Below are 20,880 nucleotides of genomic sequence, written 5' to 3' on the forward strand. Positions count from 1 at the left end.
GGGGGGGGATTTGCTGGTTCTCTTGTCACATATGATGGTGACCCAACATTTTTTCAACAGCTAGGACGAGCAAAGAAAGGACTTATCTTATTAACTGCTGCATCCTTAGATAACGTCCTTTTCATCTTTAAATTGAACACTGGCTAACATACATAGGTGTAAAAAAATGTCAAGTGTTACAAAGATTCTTTCAAAAATGAAAAGCCACTTACTTTATTTCCTTCTGCTATGTTTTCTGTTATACTCCTAAGGTGGAACTAAAACTCAAACCTACCAACCCGTTCTTAACATTGATGCTGCCCAGTTATTTGATCCTTTTTGTTGATATAGTCAGCTTTGCTCTGCCACTGCGAGGTGGAGGACGCAATGCTTTCAAGGTCACCCTGGTGCTCAGCTTCACCCTGTTTATCAATATCCTAAATAGCCAGCTCCCTGGAGACAGTGAATGCAGCCCAATAATCCGTGAGTCATGTTACAAGGAGAAACATGTGCACAAACAAACCGTATACATGGCCTCACACTGGGTGTTAAATAAAAAACCTGACTAATTTGTTTGTGCTGCAGGACCCCACTTCTGTATTTGCCTGATCTTCTTGGTTGTGAGCATGCTGGTGTCCATGCTAACTACTAGGCTATCCCTAGAAGGCCAACTGGTTTTCTGCTGTTGGTCCAAAGGATCAGCCCCCAAAATTACAGAAAACAAGGAACAAAATGAGGATGAGGGTGAGGAAGACTTGACTGTAGAGCAAATCCTGCAAATATTGAAACTAAATTGTTACTATGTATGAGGTGTCTTGATGTTTATTGAGGCTTGATTTTTTTTTTTTAATAATAATGGCATAACCTATTCTAACTATGATTTCAATCCCTCCAGAAACTAAAGCTGACATTAGCACCATCCAGCCGAATGGCTCAGAGAACAGTCGAATACTCAGAAAAGTGGCCAAATACTTGGAAACTCATGAGACCAACGAAGCGGAAAAGGAGAGACAACACAAGTTTGCCGACATGTTGGACAAGACTTTTTTCTGGATCTATTTCATTGGTGGCCTTGGATACCTTGTTATGATGACTGTAATAATGTTAAATTATAAATGTGAAGTTAACCATTTTGATTTCTGGTATAACTGATGTGCATTAAGAGCTGCTCTTAAAACCAAACTACATTTATTTAAAGCTAAATCTTAGGGTACATGTCAGCTGCAATGACTGATAAAACCCTCTGCATGTGTGTATTAGATTAGTTAAACCACACTGTCACTATGATATGCTAATTACAGATGTCTACAGATGTGTGCAAATGTGTAGTTGTACTGTGTCTTTGGGTGTTTAGCAAAAAAGATGTTATTGCATACTTCTAAAAATAAGAGAAATAAAGACATTTAACTTTCACCATGAACTAAAAATCATTTTTAGGGTTTCTTTATTGTGATTATATCCACATATTTACCAGATCTGCTAAACCCAAGTGTTCCTTTGTTGCCACCAAGTGGCTGAATGATTCACCTGCAGTCTGGCGACAACGTTATTAATCGATTTTCCTCTTTGACATATTTATGAGATTAGCTAGTAGCTGGACCTCTGTTTATCTGCACAACACTACTAAATTGTGAGGATGTTCATATTTAGAATTTGGGACGATATACAGTCATCAGGCACATTATTAGATACAGCTTTCAAGTACTGGGTTGGGGTTTCTTTTGCCAGAACTGCCTTATTCATGGAATATTCAACACAGTGCTGGAAACTATCTTTAGAGTTTCTGGTCCACATTGACCTGATACCATTACATGCTGGCTGGAGATTTGTCGGTTTCACTTCAATGGTGAAAATCTCTCCTTCCAGCACGTTCCAAAGATGCCCTATTGAGATTGCGATCAGGTGACTGCGCAGGCCATTTGAGTACAGTGAACTCTTTGTCATGTTCAGGAAACCAGTTTGAGATCATTTCAGCTTCGTGGCAGTGGGTACTAAGGGACCCAAAGTGTGCCAAGAAATGATCCTGTATACCATTACGCCGCCACCTCCTTGACAGGAGGCAAGATGAATCCATACTTTCATGCTGTTTATGCCATATTCTAACCTAGTATCGGAGTGCTACAGCAGAAATTGAGACAATCGTCTATTGTTCAATTTGCATGAAAATTGTAGCCACAGTTTCCTCCTCTTAGCTGGCAACAGTGGCACCTGGTTTGGACTTCTGTATGCCTTGGTGATAACAAGTGGTTATTTGTTTGACTTACTGCTACTTTTCCTTGCGTTAATGAGCAGCTAAGAAAGTCAATACCCATTTCATAGTTTTGACATTCTTATTGGTGGAAAGCACCACAAGATAATAGTCCCTGGCTCTATGAAATCTGATGGGTCCATCCATCCATCCATTCGCTTCCGCTTATCCTTTTCAGGGTCGCGGGGGGCGCTGGAGCCTATCCCAGCTGTCATAGGGCGAGAGGCGGGGTACACCCTGGACAGGTCGCCAGTCTGTCGCAGGGCCAACACACAGGGACAGACAACCATTCGCACTCACATTCATTCGCACATTCACACCTAGTGACAATTTGGATAAAAAATCTGATGGGTCACATGACGAAATCTCATGACACATACAAGAGTGTTTTAAGAGAGTATAGACATGCTGAATCTTTCCTAAGCCTTTTAAATACTTTTTGACGACAATAATATATTTGGACTACCACAATGGTAAGATTCAAATTTCAACCCAAAAATGACAGTAAACCTTTATTTTCTTATTTACCATAACATATAATTTCCCATAAACATACCTTAACAAAAATGACCAACTTTTGTATAAATTTACAGCTAAACTGCAAAACACTTTGTCTTTACAATACCCAATATCAAACACCATAAAAAGGGTAGGTAGCAGGTAATTACATACATTTTCCCAATAATGCACAGTAAAATGTATTTTTCCATGAGGCTACAAAAATGCATGAGTTGTCAAAGGCTACAAAGTGGCACACCCTCAAGATAAAAGGAATGATTTCCTTATCCAAATCCTCTTCCTGGAATTGAAATCACCCATGTGCTGTGAAAGAAGACCAAACACCTTTTTTTTAAATAAGAAACAGGCCCATCCAGCAGCTGACTTCAAAAACTTTCTGGTTGCTTCGTTGCCTTTGTTTTAAAAAAGAAAAAAAAAAAGAGGAAAATATTAATGTAAAAGTTCATTAGACAAACTACAGAAAAGAAGGGCTAATGTATGATGATTCACATACCCGTTTAAGAATCTGGACACCGAGATAGTTCTTTGCCATGTTTCTCAGGTTAGACTTTCCACCCACCTTGCACCTGACATAACCATACAGGTTTGCCCATTGTAAAACCAAGCCCAATATTACCACAACCTGGAGGAAACAAGAAGTAGATGTCAGCCAATAATCAGCAGCTATTTAAGTTGTCAGGAATGTGTCTTACACGCTGAAACTCTAAACTGACCAGCCATTTAATATTAAAGGAGAAGACAGTGCTCAACACAAACAGGATCCAGAAAATGGGGCAGACAAGAAGGCCGAGCCAGAATACCCGGGATTCTGCGCTGGACTTTGTGTTTTTGCTGTGCGTCTGTTAAGAAAAGTAGACATATTTAAAGATATATATACATGTTATATCACCATCAGTCAAATGAAAAAGGAAGATGTCACATAAATCTGTGCACTCTGTCCTGTCCACCCCATGATTCAGTGGCTTGTAGAACCACTTTTAGCAGCAGTAAGTTAAAGAACTTGAAGTGATTGTTTTCTGGATGAGTTTCTCACAATGTTGTGTTGAACTCTTCTTTGTACCATTTGCTTCAATTCATTGAGGTTTTCGAGCTCTGAGTCTTTTCTTTGTGTGGTGTAGATCTGCTGTTGTGCTTAGGATCATTATCCTGACATATGGACCAATTTCAATACTTTAGCATCCAGAGGTGTTCACAGTTGACTCACTGACTGCAAGGTACACAGGTCTTGTCAGTAAGAAGTATATGTGGTGACATGTTGAGTTTGGTTTTCTTTAAATATGTCCAATGAACATTATTCCTAAAGACTTGTGGTTTGTTCAGATGGCCTAAGATACCAAGATACCAGAGAAGAGGTTTTTCTCTCACAAAACCTTCCAAATAAGCCACACAGTAATTCTCTAAACATGCAAACTGAGGCCTGTAGAGTCTAAGATGTTGCAACAAGGTTGCATAGGTCAGATCGCATTATATGATCTGACCTTGGAGTGAATTTGCTGGCATGGCCACATACTAAAATCAACAGGTCAGCAAACTACCAACAGCTTTTTTAGAGGTTCTTACACTTGCTGATCAATTAATCAAGTACATTTGATTTAAAGAACTTGGATGTTTCTTACTCTTTTAATTCCAATGGAAGCAGTAAGAGTGTGGAAACTATTTTTTTAGGTGACTGTATGTTGTGGCTGTGTATGTACATTTTCCCTTGTTTTTCTATTTTACCATCTATAAGCTGGTGGTTTAAACCTTTCATACCTGATGTCTGTGAAGGTTCTAAGTCATCCAGGTCATTGTAGTCTAAGGAAGCGATCCCCAACTTTTTTCCGCGACGGACCAGTTTATGTCCAACAATATTTTCACGGACCGGCCTTTAAGGTGTCATGGATGAATACAACAAAATAAAACCAGTACCGGTACCAAAGAAAAAAAAGATTTATTCATAACATATGGGAAAAGACCCAGGGAAACCGGGTTAATGATAAAAACGATTCAAAAATAATGATAAAAATCAATAAAACCCCTGAAAACCATTCAACAAGCTTCTTCGGCTTTGGTGGAGAGTCACAGATTTTTAAGCTTAAAAACTTGTGACTCTCTCTTCTGTTCTTAGAACAGAAGAAGCTTCTCGGATGAGAGGTGAAACATCTTAAAGAAATTTAGAGAAGATCAGATTCTTTTCTTTCCAAGCTCCTTAGACCCATTCAAAACTGATTAGTTCCTACTTGCCTTCTTTGACTCAAACACCCAGTGGCTCTTCCCATTTTCATCCACTTGATTCCACCATCGAAGACCCACCAACAATCTGCCGGATACATTCTAAAACCCACAAGGTAAGTTGTCATAATCTTTTCCAGATGCATTTAGTAATTTTTTTCTAATAAGTGATAAAGTAAAAAGATAAAAAATCACAATGCAGTGGTAAATGGTAAATGGCCTGTATTTATATAGCGCTTTACTAGTCCTTAAGGACCCCAAAGCGCTTTACACATCCAGTCATCCACCCATTCACACACACATTCACACACTGGTGATGGCAGCTACATTGTAGCCACAGCCACCGTGGGGCGCACTGACAGAGGCGAGGCTGCCGGACACTGGCGCCACCTCTGACCACCAACGGGCAACGGGTGAAGTGTCTTGCCCAAGGACACAACGACTGAGACTGTCGGAGCCAGGGCTCGAACCGGCAACCTTCCAATTACAAGATGAACTGCCAACTCTTGAGGCACGATCTATTCCCTTATATAAAAAAAAAATGTGCGTGGCAGCTACTTATATAACTGCATTTAGCCCTGTGGTGAAACGTTACCCACCTTGACAGTCCAGAAGTCACATGATAGCAGAAGTATGATGGTGACCATGCAGACAACAAAGCGACCGCTGAGAATGTCACAGAAGAGATAAACCAAGATGGCACTTGTTCGGAAGAAGAGATGGAAAAAAGACACCAGAGGATGTCTGAAACCCCCAAATGGAGAATTTAGTCTTCGTGGTTAAGGGGGTTTGGGCTAAAAAAAAAAACACATTAAGTGCAACATCTTACCTCATTTTGGACCTTTTTGTCTGGTTATTCTCATCCTCTTCTCCAAAAAGAGGGGCATCCTGAGTGTCCTGAAACCAGAACAAAGTTAAACACACCGAGAAAAGTACCTGCTACGGCGCTTTACTCTTATTTGATAAATATTAAACAGTCTAAAACGCCTATTTCAAAAAAGAATCTCTTCTAAATACTGATACAACTCAAATTTAAACTCGATCACCTGTCTCTGCATTTTAGCACCAGAAATCTCTACTTCCTGGTGACGTGTAGTAAACAAACCCGTGTGCTAAGGACCCCACGAAGGTGTGGCTTTGAATTTGCCAGACACAAAGGTAAGCACGACACTCCCAAATACGTAGATTATCCGTTTATGTTTTAAGCTTGTTGTATTAATAAGTAGCCTACCTGCTGTACGGGCTCTAGGAAAGCGTTTTCTTTGTTGCGTTTTAACTTATTTGTTTTGTAATTTTTAAAAAGGGCAGTAAGGGCAAGGAACACGAGAGGCAAAAGCTAATTGGTCATTACACTACAACACCGGCGCGTGTCAGAGCAGGTGAGTCGTCACAACTCCCTTTACAGTCACTGGGCCAGTACAAAGGTAACGCTGGGATGTATTTTTTCAATTATTATGGCATCTATAATCTATCTATAGTGTTCAAACAGAAGGGCGTAAACCCCCCAAAACTAATGCAGCCAGTGATTCGACATAAAAAGTTCTGTATTTATAGCACCATTTAAATCGCTAGTGAAGTTAGAAATGTGAACATTTCTGACCGATTCTTTTCGTTTGTGTGCATGGTGGTTGGGAGATGATTTTTTTCATTCGTTTTTTTTTTCTTAAGCTATACAGGAAGAGACGTGGGCAAAGCAGATCTGACTAGTCGTGTTTATTGTAAGGTCTTCACTGTTTTCAATAGGGCTGTGCGATATGACCAAAACTCATATCCCGATATAAGACATCTATCATCCCGATAACGATATAAATCACAAAAATGTAACATTTTCTGTAAATTCTGTGAATCTCGGGCAGCTCGACTTGCGGGAAGTGTTTCCAGCTGCGCGTCATGTACCTGGAGTCGAGTGTTTTAACAGATGCATGAAACTATACATTTTAAGACATAAGTTGTAAAGGCCACCGTTTTATTTTGTGAGTATTTATTACACGGTGTGCTGTGGGGAAAAGCCTGTTCTAACGTTTGAGTCTAAGGTTTATTTTTTAGCACCTGGCGGCTTTTTTACTTCCCATCCGTAAATAATCCGCTCTTTCACGTGATTCAGTTTATTTTGAAAACCCTCAACAGGATCTTGAGCTTTATTGTGAAAGGTTTATGTGTGGTTATATTAAATATAAGAGAAAGAGAGAACTTTAAGAAATTAATATAGCCACTACAGTGACCATCAAAACCATGAAAGAATATTGCCGTAAACAGTTTATTTTGCGACACCACGAAACAAACAATAGCGTAAAATGAAACGATAGACGTTTTTATATCGTCATCCGATATATATCATTATATCGAACAGCCCTAGCTTTCAATGGTGATTTCAAAATAATACACCACTACAGTGTTGGCTGCTTATGGTTATAGTTATGACAGCTGGGATCCAGCTCCAGCGTGCCCCCAACCCTGAAAGGATAAGCGGAAGCCAATGGATGGATGGTTTGGTGAGTACAGTCAGAAAAAAATACATTTAATGTTAAATTAAAAAGCCAATACTATTTAGTTTACAATAAATAAAGAAGGGGGGTAAATGAGAAACTGGAATAATAATTACTTTGACTTTTATATTGTAAACTTGAATTAATAATAACAACAACAACAACTCTTTTTGTTTTTTTTGTTTTTTTTTGCTTGTTTCTTTTTGTGCATGCGTTTATTTTGTGCTTACATGCCTGAAGTGTAAATCGGTTAATACAAGATCAGAAACAAAAACAGTTCTGAAAACATTATAAATACATGGGCATTTTCATATAAAAAATAATCAGATACATCTTAGTGGCTGTATTCATTAGTTAGTTTTGACCGAAATTTGTAAAGAAAAATCATTGGAACAAACCACAGGTTATAAATGGTTTAAGTGTCCACCCAGTCAGCTGTACGAGTTGCACGCTTCCATGTTATGATATCAGAAACACCTCAAAAAGGTTGGCAACCGAATGCATTCGGTAAAAGATGCTAAAAGGAAGTCCCACGTTTACAACAGGAGCCCATACGTTGAATTTGTAGAATTCAGTTTCAGTGGTGTGGTCAAACTGAGGACGAGCACCGAATGCAGGCATGATCCACAACTGTAAAAAATAAAATAAAAAATAAGAGAGCCTTAATATTTAGTGAATTTTTAAAAACTATATTTAAGGCAGCGAGAGATGAGGTACTCACAATGATGTTTCCCATGAGCAAAAACATGCAGACCTCCTTCAACACTTGTCGCTTCCACAACAGTTTGTATTTGTACTGTATCTTGTCGCCTTGCAGGTTATCTTCTAGCATATCAGGGCTTGTCTCTGTGTTCGTGTTTGAGCCTTCGTGGTTGTTCATGTCATTGCCGGGTTCCACCACATAAGGATTTACAATCACAGATGGTTCCTTCACTTCGTGAAAAGGCACGCGATGCAGACCTTCAATGATGAAAAAGTTCTGCAGGCCAAGCTGGATCACCATAATTATGGCAAAGGACAGATCGAGCCTATTCAGGGGGTCTTTGACTCCTGTTGAAATCATGGCTATGATACTGAAATAGCTTATGACGAACTGTCCCAGTGAGGCTCCGACCAGCAACCCCACATCCAAGTTGCGTGTGGGACTTTTTTCTGACACGTGTTCGCGGTCATCAACCCTGTAAATCATCATGCCAATCACAGTCACAATAGACATGAGGCTCACTATGACTATATTCATGACAAAGTGCATCATCAATGCTTCTTCTTTGGTTTTTGCATCTTCATTTTTCATTTCCATTTCATATGCAATGAAGGTCGCCAGCCCTGCGATCACTAACAGGATTCCAAAAGTAGGACCGATATATATGCCTTTAAGACGGAATTTGATTTTGGCGTGGCCATGTTCACCTACTAATCGACCCACGTTTTTCCACATGATGTAGGCCATAGCAGATGCAAAGAGGCTGTACTCGATATTGAAAGGGTACAAGTAGTAGTAGGCAACCTTGAAGATGCTACATGAAGAGTGGCTGCACTTACACTCATGGTCTCCATAACTTGCTGTAAAACATGAAACAAAAGAATTATGTTGTGGTTTCATACCGACTCTTTTATCTAGTACATTTTTTTAAAAACTGCTTTAATTACCTCTACTAATGTACAAACTTCGCCCAGTGAGTTTAGTGATGTTGTCCAGATTGGTGGGAACTAACGTTTGGTGAACAGACTCCTCAGCAACTGCAGTCATCCACAAAACCAGATTTGTGGAGAGGGTGAGCATCAGCCCACAACTAATATTGAGGGATAAAAAGAAGGTAAAATAAAACAAGGATTAGATAGTCCAACATAAAACATATCAGATAATACCTATGAGTGTAATGTTTCAGGTTATTGTTATAGTTTCAAGCTAAATCCTGATTAATCAGCATGGAAATTCCTTTTAAAGCAAAGAGTTTCAAATCTAAATTTTAAATATAAACTGGTTCTCTTACTTCACTGTTATAGGAAATGAACTTCCTTTGAGTTTTTTTTTTTAAATCATTTTTTAACTAAAACAATTCACATGAACTTTTTCTACACCTTTTAATACAGATGGTAACTACTGGTTATAGCCTCCTTTTAAAAAGAGACCTTCAGAAGATCTGGGAATCATAGACAGTGAAAAGCATAATTGGTGGCTGCAGCATTTCCAGTATAAAGTTACTCTGATATTTTTCACAGCTTCTTGGACAACAGATTTTACAGTAACTAGGTTACTTTCCCTGTATCGAAATAGATACCACCCGGAAGTAAAATGATGAAGAAAGGGGTAGAAAATATCTTAATTACCTACCAAGAAATGTTCTTTTGTAGCTGCACACAGTCTTTGGAATGGACCCACAAGAAGTATGTCTACAAATTGATTTTACAATTATTACAATAATTATTTTGCAACCATCAAGACCAGATTAAATGTAGTAAGGAGCATTTTATTATTCATTTCTACCTGCACAAATATGAAAACAATTTGCACCACGGGAAATGCAACTTTAACTGCAGAACCACAGTGGAGGTATCCAACATAGCTGCCAATCTTGAAAATATCCATGATAATGCTGAGGACTGCAAACAGCACAAGTCCTCCTGGAGGAGCAAAAAAGAAAGAAGATGTAGAACGGATGAAAAATCATAAAACTACCTAATAATACTTAAACTGAACTGAACATTTACTCACCCCTGAGCCATGTTGGCCCAGCGTGGGCATCCTTGTAATTGACAGCATTTTTAATCCTGGCTGTGTAGATGCTGTAATAAATCATCCACATGGAGGTAAGCAGGAGGAGGGTGATGAGGAAAATCTGCAGGTGAGGGGCTTTGATATTTATATCTTCATAAGTACTCCCGGTGACCAAGACACTGCCCAGGATCAAAATGTTTACACATATGATCCCAGATCCCATCCATCCCCAACTTTGGCTTTTTTCCTTCCCAACTTCTGCAGAAGAGATCTTCAGTTCGGGTTCATCCTTGCTTCCCTCCTGACCAGATGAATTTATGTTGTTTGACTGGTGGACCTCCTCTGTTTCCTTGTCCTGGGCCATCATTCTGCAGGGTTCACATTGATTTCCCATGGTCAAACAGTTAAACTCATAGCAAGAGCTGATAGACATGGCTACTCTCTCTGCTCACAGGTGAGTTCTCTGCTGGATTTGTTTCTATATAAGACAAGACAGGTTTAACAGCCACACCCAGTCTTGGTTGCTATTAGTAGAGTGATCCTGCGCAAAAGAAACCTTTCCACGAATGCCAAATCAGCACAATTTGGTCTTTTTCTTTTTATCTAAAACAAAACAAATTTTTAAATCAACAAACAAAATTCTATTTCCGCACTTCTGGCTCTACACATAGTGTGTACAATAATGTGTAATGTGTTCAAAATCAGAAAAAATATCTCCTGCAGTTAAAATATAACTAGATCAGCTGTGCTTTTTTTCTTGAATTCACCAACAGCATCCCATGCCATCTAAATAAAGAATTACAACAGAGCAGGTGAAAGAATTGTATAATATTATTTAAAAAATGGCGCTTATCAGAGAGAAAAATCAAGCTCCTGTCCTGATTTTACGAAAATCAGGACATGAGCTAAAAATAGTGAAAAGTTACTGGATACCTGTAAGCCTACCTGTCTCAACAAAATCCTCTGAGCAGTCTAGACAGTCACTGCATTTATATGCCCAAGAAAACACAGTAGTATGATCTACAAAGAGTCATAAATATCAATAAATCTGCTACGAGCAAAAAGTACTCCAAACAGAGTGTGTTTTGGACTTAATGTTTCTGTAAAGTTCAAAGGATTTTTCCAAGAATAAGACTTGTTTTCTCACAAATTCCAAAGAAACTAAAAAAAAAAGGAACTGGTTTATTTTCTCATAAACAGCTGTGTTTTGATATTATACAGTACATTTTATTGTTATGCCAGGTATGCTATGGGTATCATGGAAGTTTTACTAGCATAGCCACAACAAACAGAGTAGAAAAAAAAACTAATGGTATGAAACAAATTTTTGCTTTCTTTAATGCTTTTGAGGTTTTATGTTACCTCTTTTTTTTCTGTGATCCTATTGTTATACATTTATTTGAACCGACTGTAAGGCAGCAATAATCCATTGATGTCTAAATGGGTGCAGGTTGTATTAAGTGAATATCTTTTTTTAATTCAGTGCTTCAAGTTGTTTCCATTTTTTAATCCTTTTAAATAAGCGATCTGTCTGTTTTATCATCTCTATTTTGTCATGGAAGTTCCAAGTAGTCTGAGTAGTCTTACTGAGAACGTGCATATTTATGCTGCAGTTTTGCGCTTTGCAGTGGGGTGGGGCTGAGATCTGAGGTACTTTTTTGCAGCAATCCTTTGTATTAATGAAATCATTCTTTGTGTGCCATGCATTTTTCTAACTGGAGATTTAAAGTGAGAACAATAGTTGATTCAAAAGGACAGTGACACTTCTTGTCTTCTGTGTCCACGTCATAATGATGCCTCTCATATCTCTGATTTTTTCCAACTTGAATGAAGTTGATTACATTGGATTGAGATTTATCACACACCATGAAAAATGAGTTGAAAAGAATAACGAGAAGTCGAAGAGATGTTAAAATATTTTTTATATTGATATTTATTTTAAAGATCCAAAATGGCACATTTAGCAGAGTGAAGCACGTTTTGTCTTTGTTTCCTAACCAGATGGAATGTGGTGTAAAAAATTAATAAAAACATCAGGAAATGTTTCCGTTTCGGGTTGGATTTTTTTCTTCTTTTTAGAGCCCCAAAGATGTCATCTCAGTTTCAGACCACCTCGACCATCAGAAGCACTGATATCTACTCTGTGTCACTGTGTGCTTCTACACATTCAGACTGCCACTTCTGCACCATGAATGACGGGTACCACGAAGCTGCTGGGATGATTTCCTGGACCTGCTAAAGGAAGCAACTTTTAAGGATCTCTTCCGGATACGGATGGCATGACACTAATTTTATGGTCTGTGTTATCAGTTGTGTTATCAGGCGATTGTGGCAATGGGTTGGTAAGGATTTATGCGAATGCGTGTGCAAAGTGATGAACAGCCACAAATTTTACCCATGATATAAAGTGATCTACCATCTATTTTATCGTCTAAATTGTGGCAGATGTTGCACATGATCGAGATCTGTGTCCTCAACGAAGTTTCAACTGAGTAGCGTGACTGAGAACTTACAAACGTATGAGGCAGCATTGCCCTTTTCATTCGGGTGGGGCTGAGATTTGAGGTGCTTCTTTCTTGAAACACTCCTTTGTCCTAATGAAATAATTCTTTGTGTGTCTTGCTTTTTTTTCCCTTCGAAGCATAAGGTTTAAAGCATGAATAATACTTTATTCAAAAGGTTAAACAGTATTAACAAATCAACTAAATCTTTATCCCCTGTGTTCCAACTGGTATGAGGTCAATAATTTATTTGTTTCCAACTTTAGTGTAGTTTAGTGTAATTATTTTAGTAGATTTAATAAGATTTATTACTCAATTAAAAAAAAAATAATAAAGAAAACTTAAAGAAATATTAATAGCATTTTCAAATATCACAATACATTAAAGAACCAGGGCAGCTATTTTTTTTTAGCAGAGTAAAGCGTGTTTCATGTCTTGTTCCCTGACATGTTGAATGTCACTTTAAAAATAAATAATATATCAGCTGTATATCTGTTTGGGCGAATTGGGACCTTTCGGCCACCGGAAGCACTGTACTGCAGCGCGTCCTTGGATACCACCGACGCGTTCTTCACTGCGGTCTATGTCTGATCTGACCAAATGGTTCTGAGTGAAAAGGGGGGTAAACTGCCCCCTTAGCCGCTCAGCTACCATTGTGTACCCACACGAAGAAGACGATGGTAGCAATATTGACGCGTCGGAATGGGGTCGAGCTGGGTGACTTAATTGTGCACCATGAATGACAGATACCATAAGGCGGCCCGGGATGGCTACCTGGACCTACTTAAAGAGGCAACTCGGAAGGATCTCAACGCGCCGGATGAGGATGGCATGACACCGACGTTATGGGCAGCTTATCACGGCAACCTGGAAGCTCTGCGACTGATTGTGTCGAGGGGGTGAGTATGATTTATGAGACTGTGCGCAAAATGATAAAGGGCCATAAACATGACGCATAAGCCCGTATGTTTCTGCAGAAATTGACATGGCTGCTTAAACTACGGGCGTTTTTGTAGCACAACCATAAAATGTTTACACTTATTACAAGACTTTTAACAGGCACTGAAATAACACTAAAACAATGTTTTTCTTTACTGTAACCTAATTTCAGTCTCACCAACAGAAAATAGCCACGTAGATATGCTGTTAGGTGAGGTCTTAAAAATATAGAGGCTGCCTTTTAATATGAATATATTTATAGCGTATTAGCAGAGAAATCCACAAAATCTGAATAAACATGTCTTCAGATGGGGGGGATCTTAATATTCTAATTTAGACTTTAAATCTTTGTTTGATAAGAACAAAACCTCTTTAAACAGATAATTTAGACAGTGGCATTGTTTCTGTGGAATTTTGGCTGAGGTTCAACATCCAACATTGTGATGCCACTTTAACCCTTATTATCCATCTATTTTCAGGTCACACACAGCTCTGAATTTCAAATAACAGCGTGTGTTATGTGTCATGTTCAAATGAAGCACTCTACCATAAATTTTAAAAGCTCAGCTCATGACACTGCTCAAAGTCATCTCATGATGTGGAGATGTTATTTCATGCTATGTAGTACAGAATCAGAGAATTACATGTAGAAAGAAAATCTATTTTGTCCTATAACAGACGCGCATGATTCCATGATGATAAGATGATGCAAGTTCCTTAAAACAGTTTGTCTTGGACAGTTTGCTCTATTCCCTCCGTAATATTTTGAAAATGTAATTCCAGTGATAGAAAAATAATTATCGAATTAATAGCAAATTAGATCATATTAGGGAGCTGTTGCATCTTTGGCGGTGTCCATATTGAGCAAAATCTACAAATGTGATTGGTGTTCACATGGAACAGCCCATTTATCATTACATCTACTTGACCTGTTTTGCATCCCCCCCCCCCCCCAATCCTCCCAAATGGGGCCATTATGAATTTAAAGTGTTTCTGAAACGTTCTCAACAGCAGACCAGACACTATCATCTGGTGATAGCGGCTAAGCACCTCTGCTAATAAGAGCACATATAAACTACTGATTGACATGTGATGCTAAAACTAAACATCAAATCCTGCAATAATTCAACCCCAAGAGACCCCATTATATAAGATAAGTTTAATGCTGCCTGACATGCTTCATGGGAAAGATGCCTCTTCTGCCGTATTTGGCAAGTATATTACAGATGCAGTAACATCAAACTGTCACAGGGAGTAAAGAAGCAAACAGCCCATAATGTCATAAAGAGCAGATGAGGAAAATGTGAGCTCTACTGTAATCATCGACATTACAAGGACAGGTATAAATTACATACATAAACCTATCAAGTTAGATGGCCCCTTACTGCAGCTACTGTATGGTATATAGAGTATAGAGATTGTAGAAGGTTCTAAGTATTTTATCTCAACGTGCAACCTGAATATCTAATTTCAATTTATCTTTTTACCCGAGTTGAAAAGATAATGTCGTTTCAGTGTTTTACAGCACAAAAGGGCAATAATGATGCCTTTGTTTAATCTCTGTTTTATTGTTACTTTCTGGGTGGTTGGTGTTTACACTCACTCATGCAAACTGACAAAAGTCACTCTTCACATGAACTCAAATAATGCTTGTTTTTAAAGCTGCATATTTAAATCTATTACTGTCCATAAAGGTGGTGTGATTTGCTAAATTAAGCTCTGGGGGACTTTGTACATACATTCCCAATGAAAACTGTGCAACAGCAGCCATCAATAATACAGCTTCACTTCAACAGTAGTTTCATGTCCTTGGTATCAGCACTCTGTATGTGGCTGTATTGGAGGAAATGGATAAGATACAAGACAGTTCAATAAGAATGTAAATACAGGAAGAGTGATGCCAGCAAAAGACTGTATACTTTTTTAAAAATCCACAGAAATAATAGCCTAAAATAAATTTACCTCGGTTTAGGTGTACTGGGCACACATAAGTTGTGCATTATGAATACATGCTGTTTTTGACCAGTTACTAGAAAGTTTCTTCATGGGATGCTAGTTTGTAAAAAATGATGATAATGAGCTCTAATGTGCGTAATCGACCTGTAGGAAATGTGCAGGGGCAAAAAAAAGGAAAATTTGCCCTCAAAGTAATCTAACTCAGCTGTAACAATGTGTTTTGTTCTGTGGACTTTAGTGTGACATTGCCATTCACGCGCTCATTCTTTTTACAGTTTCCTGTAATAAGATACAGGTAGTGTAGCTGTGGCACCAGCAAGCTTGTGGTCATATTACAGACTGACAGCAACATTACAACACAGATAGAGGTAACCCTAAGGTCGTGGAATGTCAGTGAAGGGCAATTGTTTCTTTTAAAGGATTCATTTAATTATGGTGCTTCCACTGTGGAAAAAAGAATTGATCCATTCTTCAATTGATCAAAACTACAGAAGATCAACAGTTATTTGCTGAAACTTAATGTAGTTCTTAAGGTTTAAATGATTAAAAGAGGTCCATTTAACATCAGTTCAGTGGTGAAATCACGGTCAAAAATCACATGATTACTCACAAGTGAGATATCTGAACACTAGTCAGAAAGAAAGAATCCTCTACCTCATTTTTTTTATATTAAATTAATTAAATATATTGTGTTTTACTTCATCTCATGTCTTTTTTTCTCTTTTTCATTAACTTGTGAAGCACTTTGGTCAACTTTGCTGCTTTTAAATGTATAAAAATAAAAATGACACTGAATTGACATTGACATATTTTGAATAAGAATGTCCAAATAGTCAATAAATTACTTTCTAAATGTGTCTACACTTTTCTTGTGACCTTCAGGGGAAACCCAGACAAGTGTGACATATGGGGGAACACGCCGCTCCACCTGGCAGCTGCCAATGGTCACCTCAACTGCCTTTTCTTCCTGGTATCTTTTGGTGCCAACATATGGTGCTTGGATAATGACTACCACACACCTTTGGACATGGCTGCCACGAAGAATCACATGGATTGTGTCCGCTACCTGGATTCCATCGCTGCCAAGCAGACAAGCCTTAATCCCAAGCTGGTCAGCAAGCTGAAGGATCGGGCGTTTCGTGATGCTGAACAGCGAATCAAAGAATGCATGAAGATGCAGAAGAAGCACCACAAACGTATGGAGAGAAAGTTTTACAAGGAAGTTTCTGAGACGTCTGCATCAGATGTCATGAGTTTCTCCAGCTACACGAGCAGCTCTCTTAGCCACAAGCTGCTCAACTTAAACACAGCCACTGTCAGTGTGCCATATTCCCAGGTTTGTTGTTTGTAATTTGTTTTGGATTGTTGCCACCTAGAAAGAGCTTCTTCTCTTAATTGCAAAGCCTGAAAAGAGTAAGGATATAGAGTTCTCAACTCTATATTTTTTCATGCTTTTCCAGGCCTTTCCTTGCCACTGGCTTGAACTGCTGCTATACCTGTTTAGCCACAGACAAAATATGTTACACTTTATAAGGCATAAGCCACTTCAAGTGGTGAAAGACTATAAACTGTATGTAAAAGTTGGATGTAACCACCATGAAGTCTTCTGCTTTTTGATTCCTCATCGTGAGCATTTTGACTCCTGCCACGTTGGTGCTTTGTAGCCAGAAATGATTGTATATGAACAGGATAGTGTGCTAAAAAATATGTAGCAAGCTTGGTTAGCTGCCACTTTAAACTGGACAGGTACAATGCGCATGCCTACTAATTGGTGACAAACTGATAAAATTGACAAAAAATGACAAACTTCTTGGTTCGTCTGTACCGCCAAAATGTTGTCTTCAGATTTTTTCATGAAAAACCTTCAAAAAGCAGCAACAACACAGGTGAAGAAAACCAGACAGCTAGCTAACCCACCTGTCTGTTAAGCTGCCACATCCCTAACTTTAAGTCTTAACAGTATCTAGATCAGGGGTGGGCAACTCCAGGCTTCTAGGGCCGGTGTCCCTGCAGGTTTTAGATGTGTCCTTGAACCAACACAGCTGATTTAAATGGCTAAATTAGCTCCTCAACATCTCCTGCAGTTCTCCAGAGGCCTGGTAACAAACTAATCATGTGATTCAGGTGTTTTGACCCAAGTAGAGATCTAAAACCTGCAGGACACCGGCCCTCGAGGCCTGGAATTGCCCACCCCTGATCTAGATGGATTACTTATGGATGGATTGGTGAAACTGTGCAAAAGTTCATGATAATCCATTCAAAGATGTCAAGACATATAAGTAAAATTAATGTATTGCTTTGGGAAAAGCTATCAGTAGTAAATACAATGACAGTGTATTTCAATTTGCATGGAAGCACATCCAAGAATTCAAAACACATATACCAAGAAAGGATGGCAACAGTGTGAAAAATATCTACCATAAATAAATCAATTAAAATGTGTTACTACTAATGCAAGATAGACACAAAATTTAAGAATATTTGTCTCAAATCTGAAAAAGCTTTTAAGATGGAAGTCTTTCATTTCTGATGTGCGCCTCATTGCTGCATGCTTACTATCCTATCAGGCAACTCTCCATGCCACAAGCCGAGGGAAGACAAAGATCCAGAAGAAGCTGGAGAAGAAAAAACAAGGAGATGGCACCTTTAAAATCTACGAAGATGGTAGGAAAAGTGTGCGCTCCCTCTCTGGACTTCAATTGGGTAATGATGTCATGTTTGTCAAACAAGGGACTTATGTCAACCCAAAGGATCGTGCCCGGCGCAATGTTCGCGACATGTTTCCCAGAGACAATGACGATGCCATTTCACGTGCCATGAGTGAGCCAGACCTCCATGGACCAGATGTGGACTATTCTGAGATCAGCACTGATTCTGGACACGATTCCCTGTTCAACCGACCCGGTCTTGGCACCATGGTGTTTAGGAGGAACTATGTGAGCGGAGGAATGTTTGACCTTAGAAGTCACGATGCAGCCAGTGTGGCCCGTTCAGGCAATAATGTGCGTTTACGCAGTCGATTGCAGCAATACCCAAGTCTAGATGAAGACAGCATTGGCAGTGCACGCAGCCTACAGGAGAGAAATGTTGAAGAACTGCCTTGGGAAGAAGTTGAACTAGGGCTGGATGATGATGATGAGCCTGATACAAGCCCTTTGGAGGTCTTCCTCGCCACCCAGAGCATGAACGACTTTTTCTCCATCTTCAAAAGGGAGAAGATTGACCTTGCAGCGCTGTTACTGTGCTCTGATCATGACCTTAAGAGCATCCATATACCCTTAGGACCAAGGAAAAAGATCTTAGATGCCTGTAAGAGACGACGAGAGACTTTAGTTGAGCCTGACTACATCGAGGACACAGAATTGTGAGTGTTGAGATTTTTTGTTTCAATTTTAGTTTATTTTTTTTAAAAGGTACAATGCAGTTTAACATAGTTCAGATATGAAACACTATGGAGCATGAAACTGATGTGCTGCACATATAGTGTAGAGCTATTGCTAATTTCTAACTCTATTTGTAGCTATTGCTATTGTTCTAGTACTTTAATAGATCAGCTACTGCATTAGTCTTGATGAATCTTAGATATTTCTTTTCCTCCCTAATGTTTGGTCTTTATTAGTGAAGCACATACCTAGTTGTGACGAAGGTCAGATGACTGCCAGTCAAAAACATCCCATCCTGAAAAAATGCTTGTCTGGTCTGCATTTTGCTATCATCACTAAAACTGAAGAGCTGGATATAGAAAAAAGTATAGCTGAAATAATCAAAATCAATCTTTTAGGGTATTAGGTCACATGCCAAAACACAAAGACAAAACTGTGTTTCTGGACCTTTTTTGTTGTCTTATTGTTATAGCTCTTGAGAGAATCTTTCATTTTATAAACATTCATTATTTTTCTTTCTTTTCTACAGATAACGAAAGATGTGGTCACCCATCCTGCTGTGTGCTCATCCGGCCTTAAAGGTTAGTGGAGCATTGCAAAGTAAATGTCACATATGGGCTGGATGTTAAACCCAAAAGGACACTGTCATGATGAATATATCAAGCATGAGATACTGTAAATCCTTAACAGGATTCCTTTACTGTCTTTTTAGCTCAGGATGATCACTGAAAATATCTCTGTTTGGTTTATTGGAGTTCCCCGTGCTGCATGGTTTCACAAACTGAAAGACCCTTATCTGAGTGTAGCACTGTGCACATTGTATGCCGTTTGGCACAGTTAACAGAGAGATGATTGTGGGGTCTGTGTCCCCTGAACCTTTTTAACCCCCTCGGGGTGAACCTGGACCTCATGTGCCTGCATTGCTTGTGCCTGTGCATTTGCTGAAAAGCGTATGTTGTTAGAAATACACTAGTGTGATTTCAGCTGTAACAGCATTTTTAATAACTATTTGTAACTGAAGTAACATTTACTTGTATTTGTATATTTTGTCTCTGTATATGTTTACATACAGACAGCCACGTCAGGTCTAGAGTAGCCCACTGGTAGTGAAGGCCAATCCTTTGTTGTTATTACGCTTGTGATGTAAAATCTAATACCACAGTATTTTTTTAATAAGTGCATACTACACTGTAACATGTCACTGTAGAATTAGACTAAAGTGGGATCATGAAATTGCGTTTTTGTTGTTTTTGTTTACTCTGAGTGCTTTATATTAATGTACCTTTGCTCAGTAGCACTTTAATGTTTACTATCTGAACTTTTGTAAACAAATGTAGGTTGAATTTACTGTTATTAAAAATGTTTTTAATGATGTAATTTGTTTAAAGGGTGTGTGCATGCACTACTTCTTCTTGCTATATAACATTTCATCTGAACTCAGAGTGACACTGATTGCAGAAAAAACCTCAGTTACATAATGCGGAGCATTAGCTCTAATGAGTGAGATTGAGTTCATGTGTGATGTCATTTTTCTGGGAATGCCCATTCATTAGTGAGATAGCTTTGACTGATCACTAAACATCCTGCTTTAGTCATCTCCTGTTTACAGTTTGCATTTGAAGCTTCTTCTAAGATAATTGTGTGTGTCTGTATTTGAAAGACACACATAAGGTGTTTTCACAGCGGCAGTGCTTAATCCATGTAAATTGAATTCTGGTTAATTTTTTCATTTGGTGCTGTTTATATGTGCAGATGTGAAGACAGTAATCGCACTCATTTGCAGACCAAAACAGAGACTGACACTGACCGCATCAAGGCCGCTTTGAAGAAGGTGGTTTCTGTATCGTTCCAAACAGAGTGGTTCATTTATGGTATGAATGTTATTCGACCTCAATATGAACCAGTTACCCAGTGTACATTGCAAATTTGAGCTAAAAAT

General features: G+C 38.7%; 3 protein-coding genes across 5 annotated transcripts; 1 reads left to right on the plus strand and 2 right to left on the minus strand.

Annotated features, from left to right (window-relative positions):
- Positions 1–2,725: 2,725 nt before the first annotated feature.
- LOC102215101 (Golgi apparatus membrane protein TVP23 homolog B) lies at positions 2,726–6,085 on the minus strand. The gene is made up of 7 exons (XM_013913640.1): positions 6,004–6,085; positions 5,787–5,854; positions 5,557–5,701; positions 4,970–5,059; positions 3,460–3,585; positions 3,240–3,368; positions 2,726–3,138 (listed from the first exon to the last, which is right to left on the minus strand). The coding sequence occupies exons 1-7, from the start codon at positions 6,013–6,015 to the stop codon at positions 3,112–3,114; spliced, it is 597 nt and encodes a 198-aa protein (XP_013769094.1). The 5' UTR covers positions 6,016–6,085; the 3' UTR covers positions 2,726–3,111.
- Positions 6,086–7,751: 1,666 nt separating this feature from the next.
- Positions 7,752–10,595, minus strand: LOC102214643 (otopetrin-2-like). The gene is made up of 6 exons (XM_005744301.2): positions 10,160–10,595; positions 9,932–10,068; positions 9,779–9,837; positions 9,094–9,236; positions 8,165–9,006; positions 7,752–8,073 (listed from the first exon to the last, which is right to left on the minus strand). The coding sequence occupies exons 1-6, from the start codon at positions 10,593–10,595 to the stop codon at positions 7,903–7,905; spliced, it is 1,788 nt and encodes a 595-aa protein (XP_005744358.1). The 3' UTR covers positions 7,752–7,902.
- ush1ga (Usher syndrome 1Ga (autosomal recessive)) lies at positions 10,553–20,276 on the plus strand. 3 transcript variants are annotated; one of them, XM_005744298.2, is made up of 6 exons: positions 10,553–10,616; positions 12,334–13,562; positions 16,441–16,894; positions 18,126–18,922; positions 19,471–19,522; positions 19,654–20,276. In XM_005744298.2, exons 2-5 carry the CDS (start codon positions 13,399–13,401, stop codon positions 19,472–19,474), a joined length of 1,419 nt encoding a protein of 472 aa, XP_005744355.1. In that variant the 5' UTR covers positions 10,553–10,616; positions 12,334–13,398; the 3' UTR covers positions 19,475–19,522; positions 19,654–20,276. The 3 variants fall into 3 exon arrangements, with proteins under 3 accessions (XP_005744355.1, XP_013769093.1, XP_005744356.1); XM_013913639.1 differs by having other exon boundaries at positions 19,471–20,276; XM_005744299.2 differs by lacking the exons at positions 19,471–19,522; positions 19,654–20,276 and having other exon boundaries at positions 18,126–18,926.
- Positions 20,277–20,880: the final 604 nt, after the last annotated feature.

The sequence above is a fragment of the Pundamilia nyererei genome, unplaced genomic scaffold, assembly GCF_000239375.1.
Source record: "Pundamilia nyererei isolate P.nyererei 1_Seehausen unplaced genomic scaffold, PunNye1.0 scaffold00142, whole genome shotgun sequence".
In the NCBI taxonomy this organism is placed as follows: Eukaryota; Metazoa; Chordata; class Actinopteri; order Cichliformes; family Cichlidae; genus Pundamilia; species Pundamilia nyererei.

What these genes read in the sequence shown, in the direction of transcription:
- LOC102214643 (XM_005744301.2), bottom strand. Translation starts at nt 10,595, where the DNA reads ATGTCTATCAGCTCTTGCTATGAGTTTAACTGTTTGACCATGGGAAAT. An exon ending in TTGTTTTCATATTTGTGCAG is followed by an intron (nt 9,838 to 9,931) that starts GTAGAAATGAAT and finishes ATCAATTTGTAG; the next exon opens with ACATACTTCTTGTGGGTCCA. An exon ending in AAGTTTGTACATTAGTAGAG is followed by an intron (nt 9,007 to 9,093) that starts GTAATTAAAGCA and finishes CATGTTTTACAG; the next exon opens with CAAGTTATGGAGACCATGAG.
- LOC102215101 (XM_013913640.1), bottom strand. An exon ending in ACAAAAAGGTCCAAAATGAG is followed by an intron (nt 5,702 to 5,786) that starts GTAAGATGTTGC and finishes TGGGGGTTTCAG; the next exon opens with ACATCCTCTGGTGTCTTTTT. An exon ending in GTGACTTCTGGACTGTCAAG is followed by an intron (nt 5,060 to 5,556) that starts GTGGGTAACGTT and finishes TGTGGGTTTTAG; the next exon opens with AATGTATCCGGCAGATTGTT.
- ush1ga (XM_013913639.1), top strand. Translation starts at nt 13,399, where the DNA reads ATGAATGACAGATACCATAAGGCGGCCCGGGATGGCTACCTGGACCTA. An exon ending in CGACTGATTGTGTCGAGGGG is followed by an intron (nt 13,563 to 16,440) that starts GTGAGTATGATT and finishes TGTGACCTTCAG; the next exon opens with GGGAAACCCAGACAAGTGTG. An exon ending in TCAGTGTGCCATATTCCCAG is followed by an intron (nt 16,895 to 18,125) that starts GTTTGTTGTTTG and finishes CTATCCTATCAG; the next exon opens with GCAACTCTCCATGCCACAAG.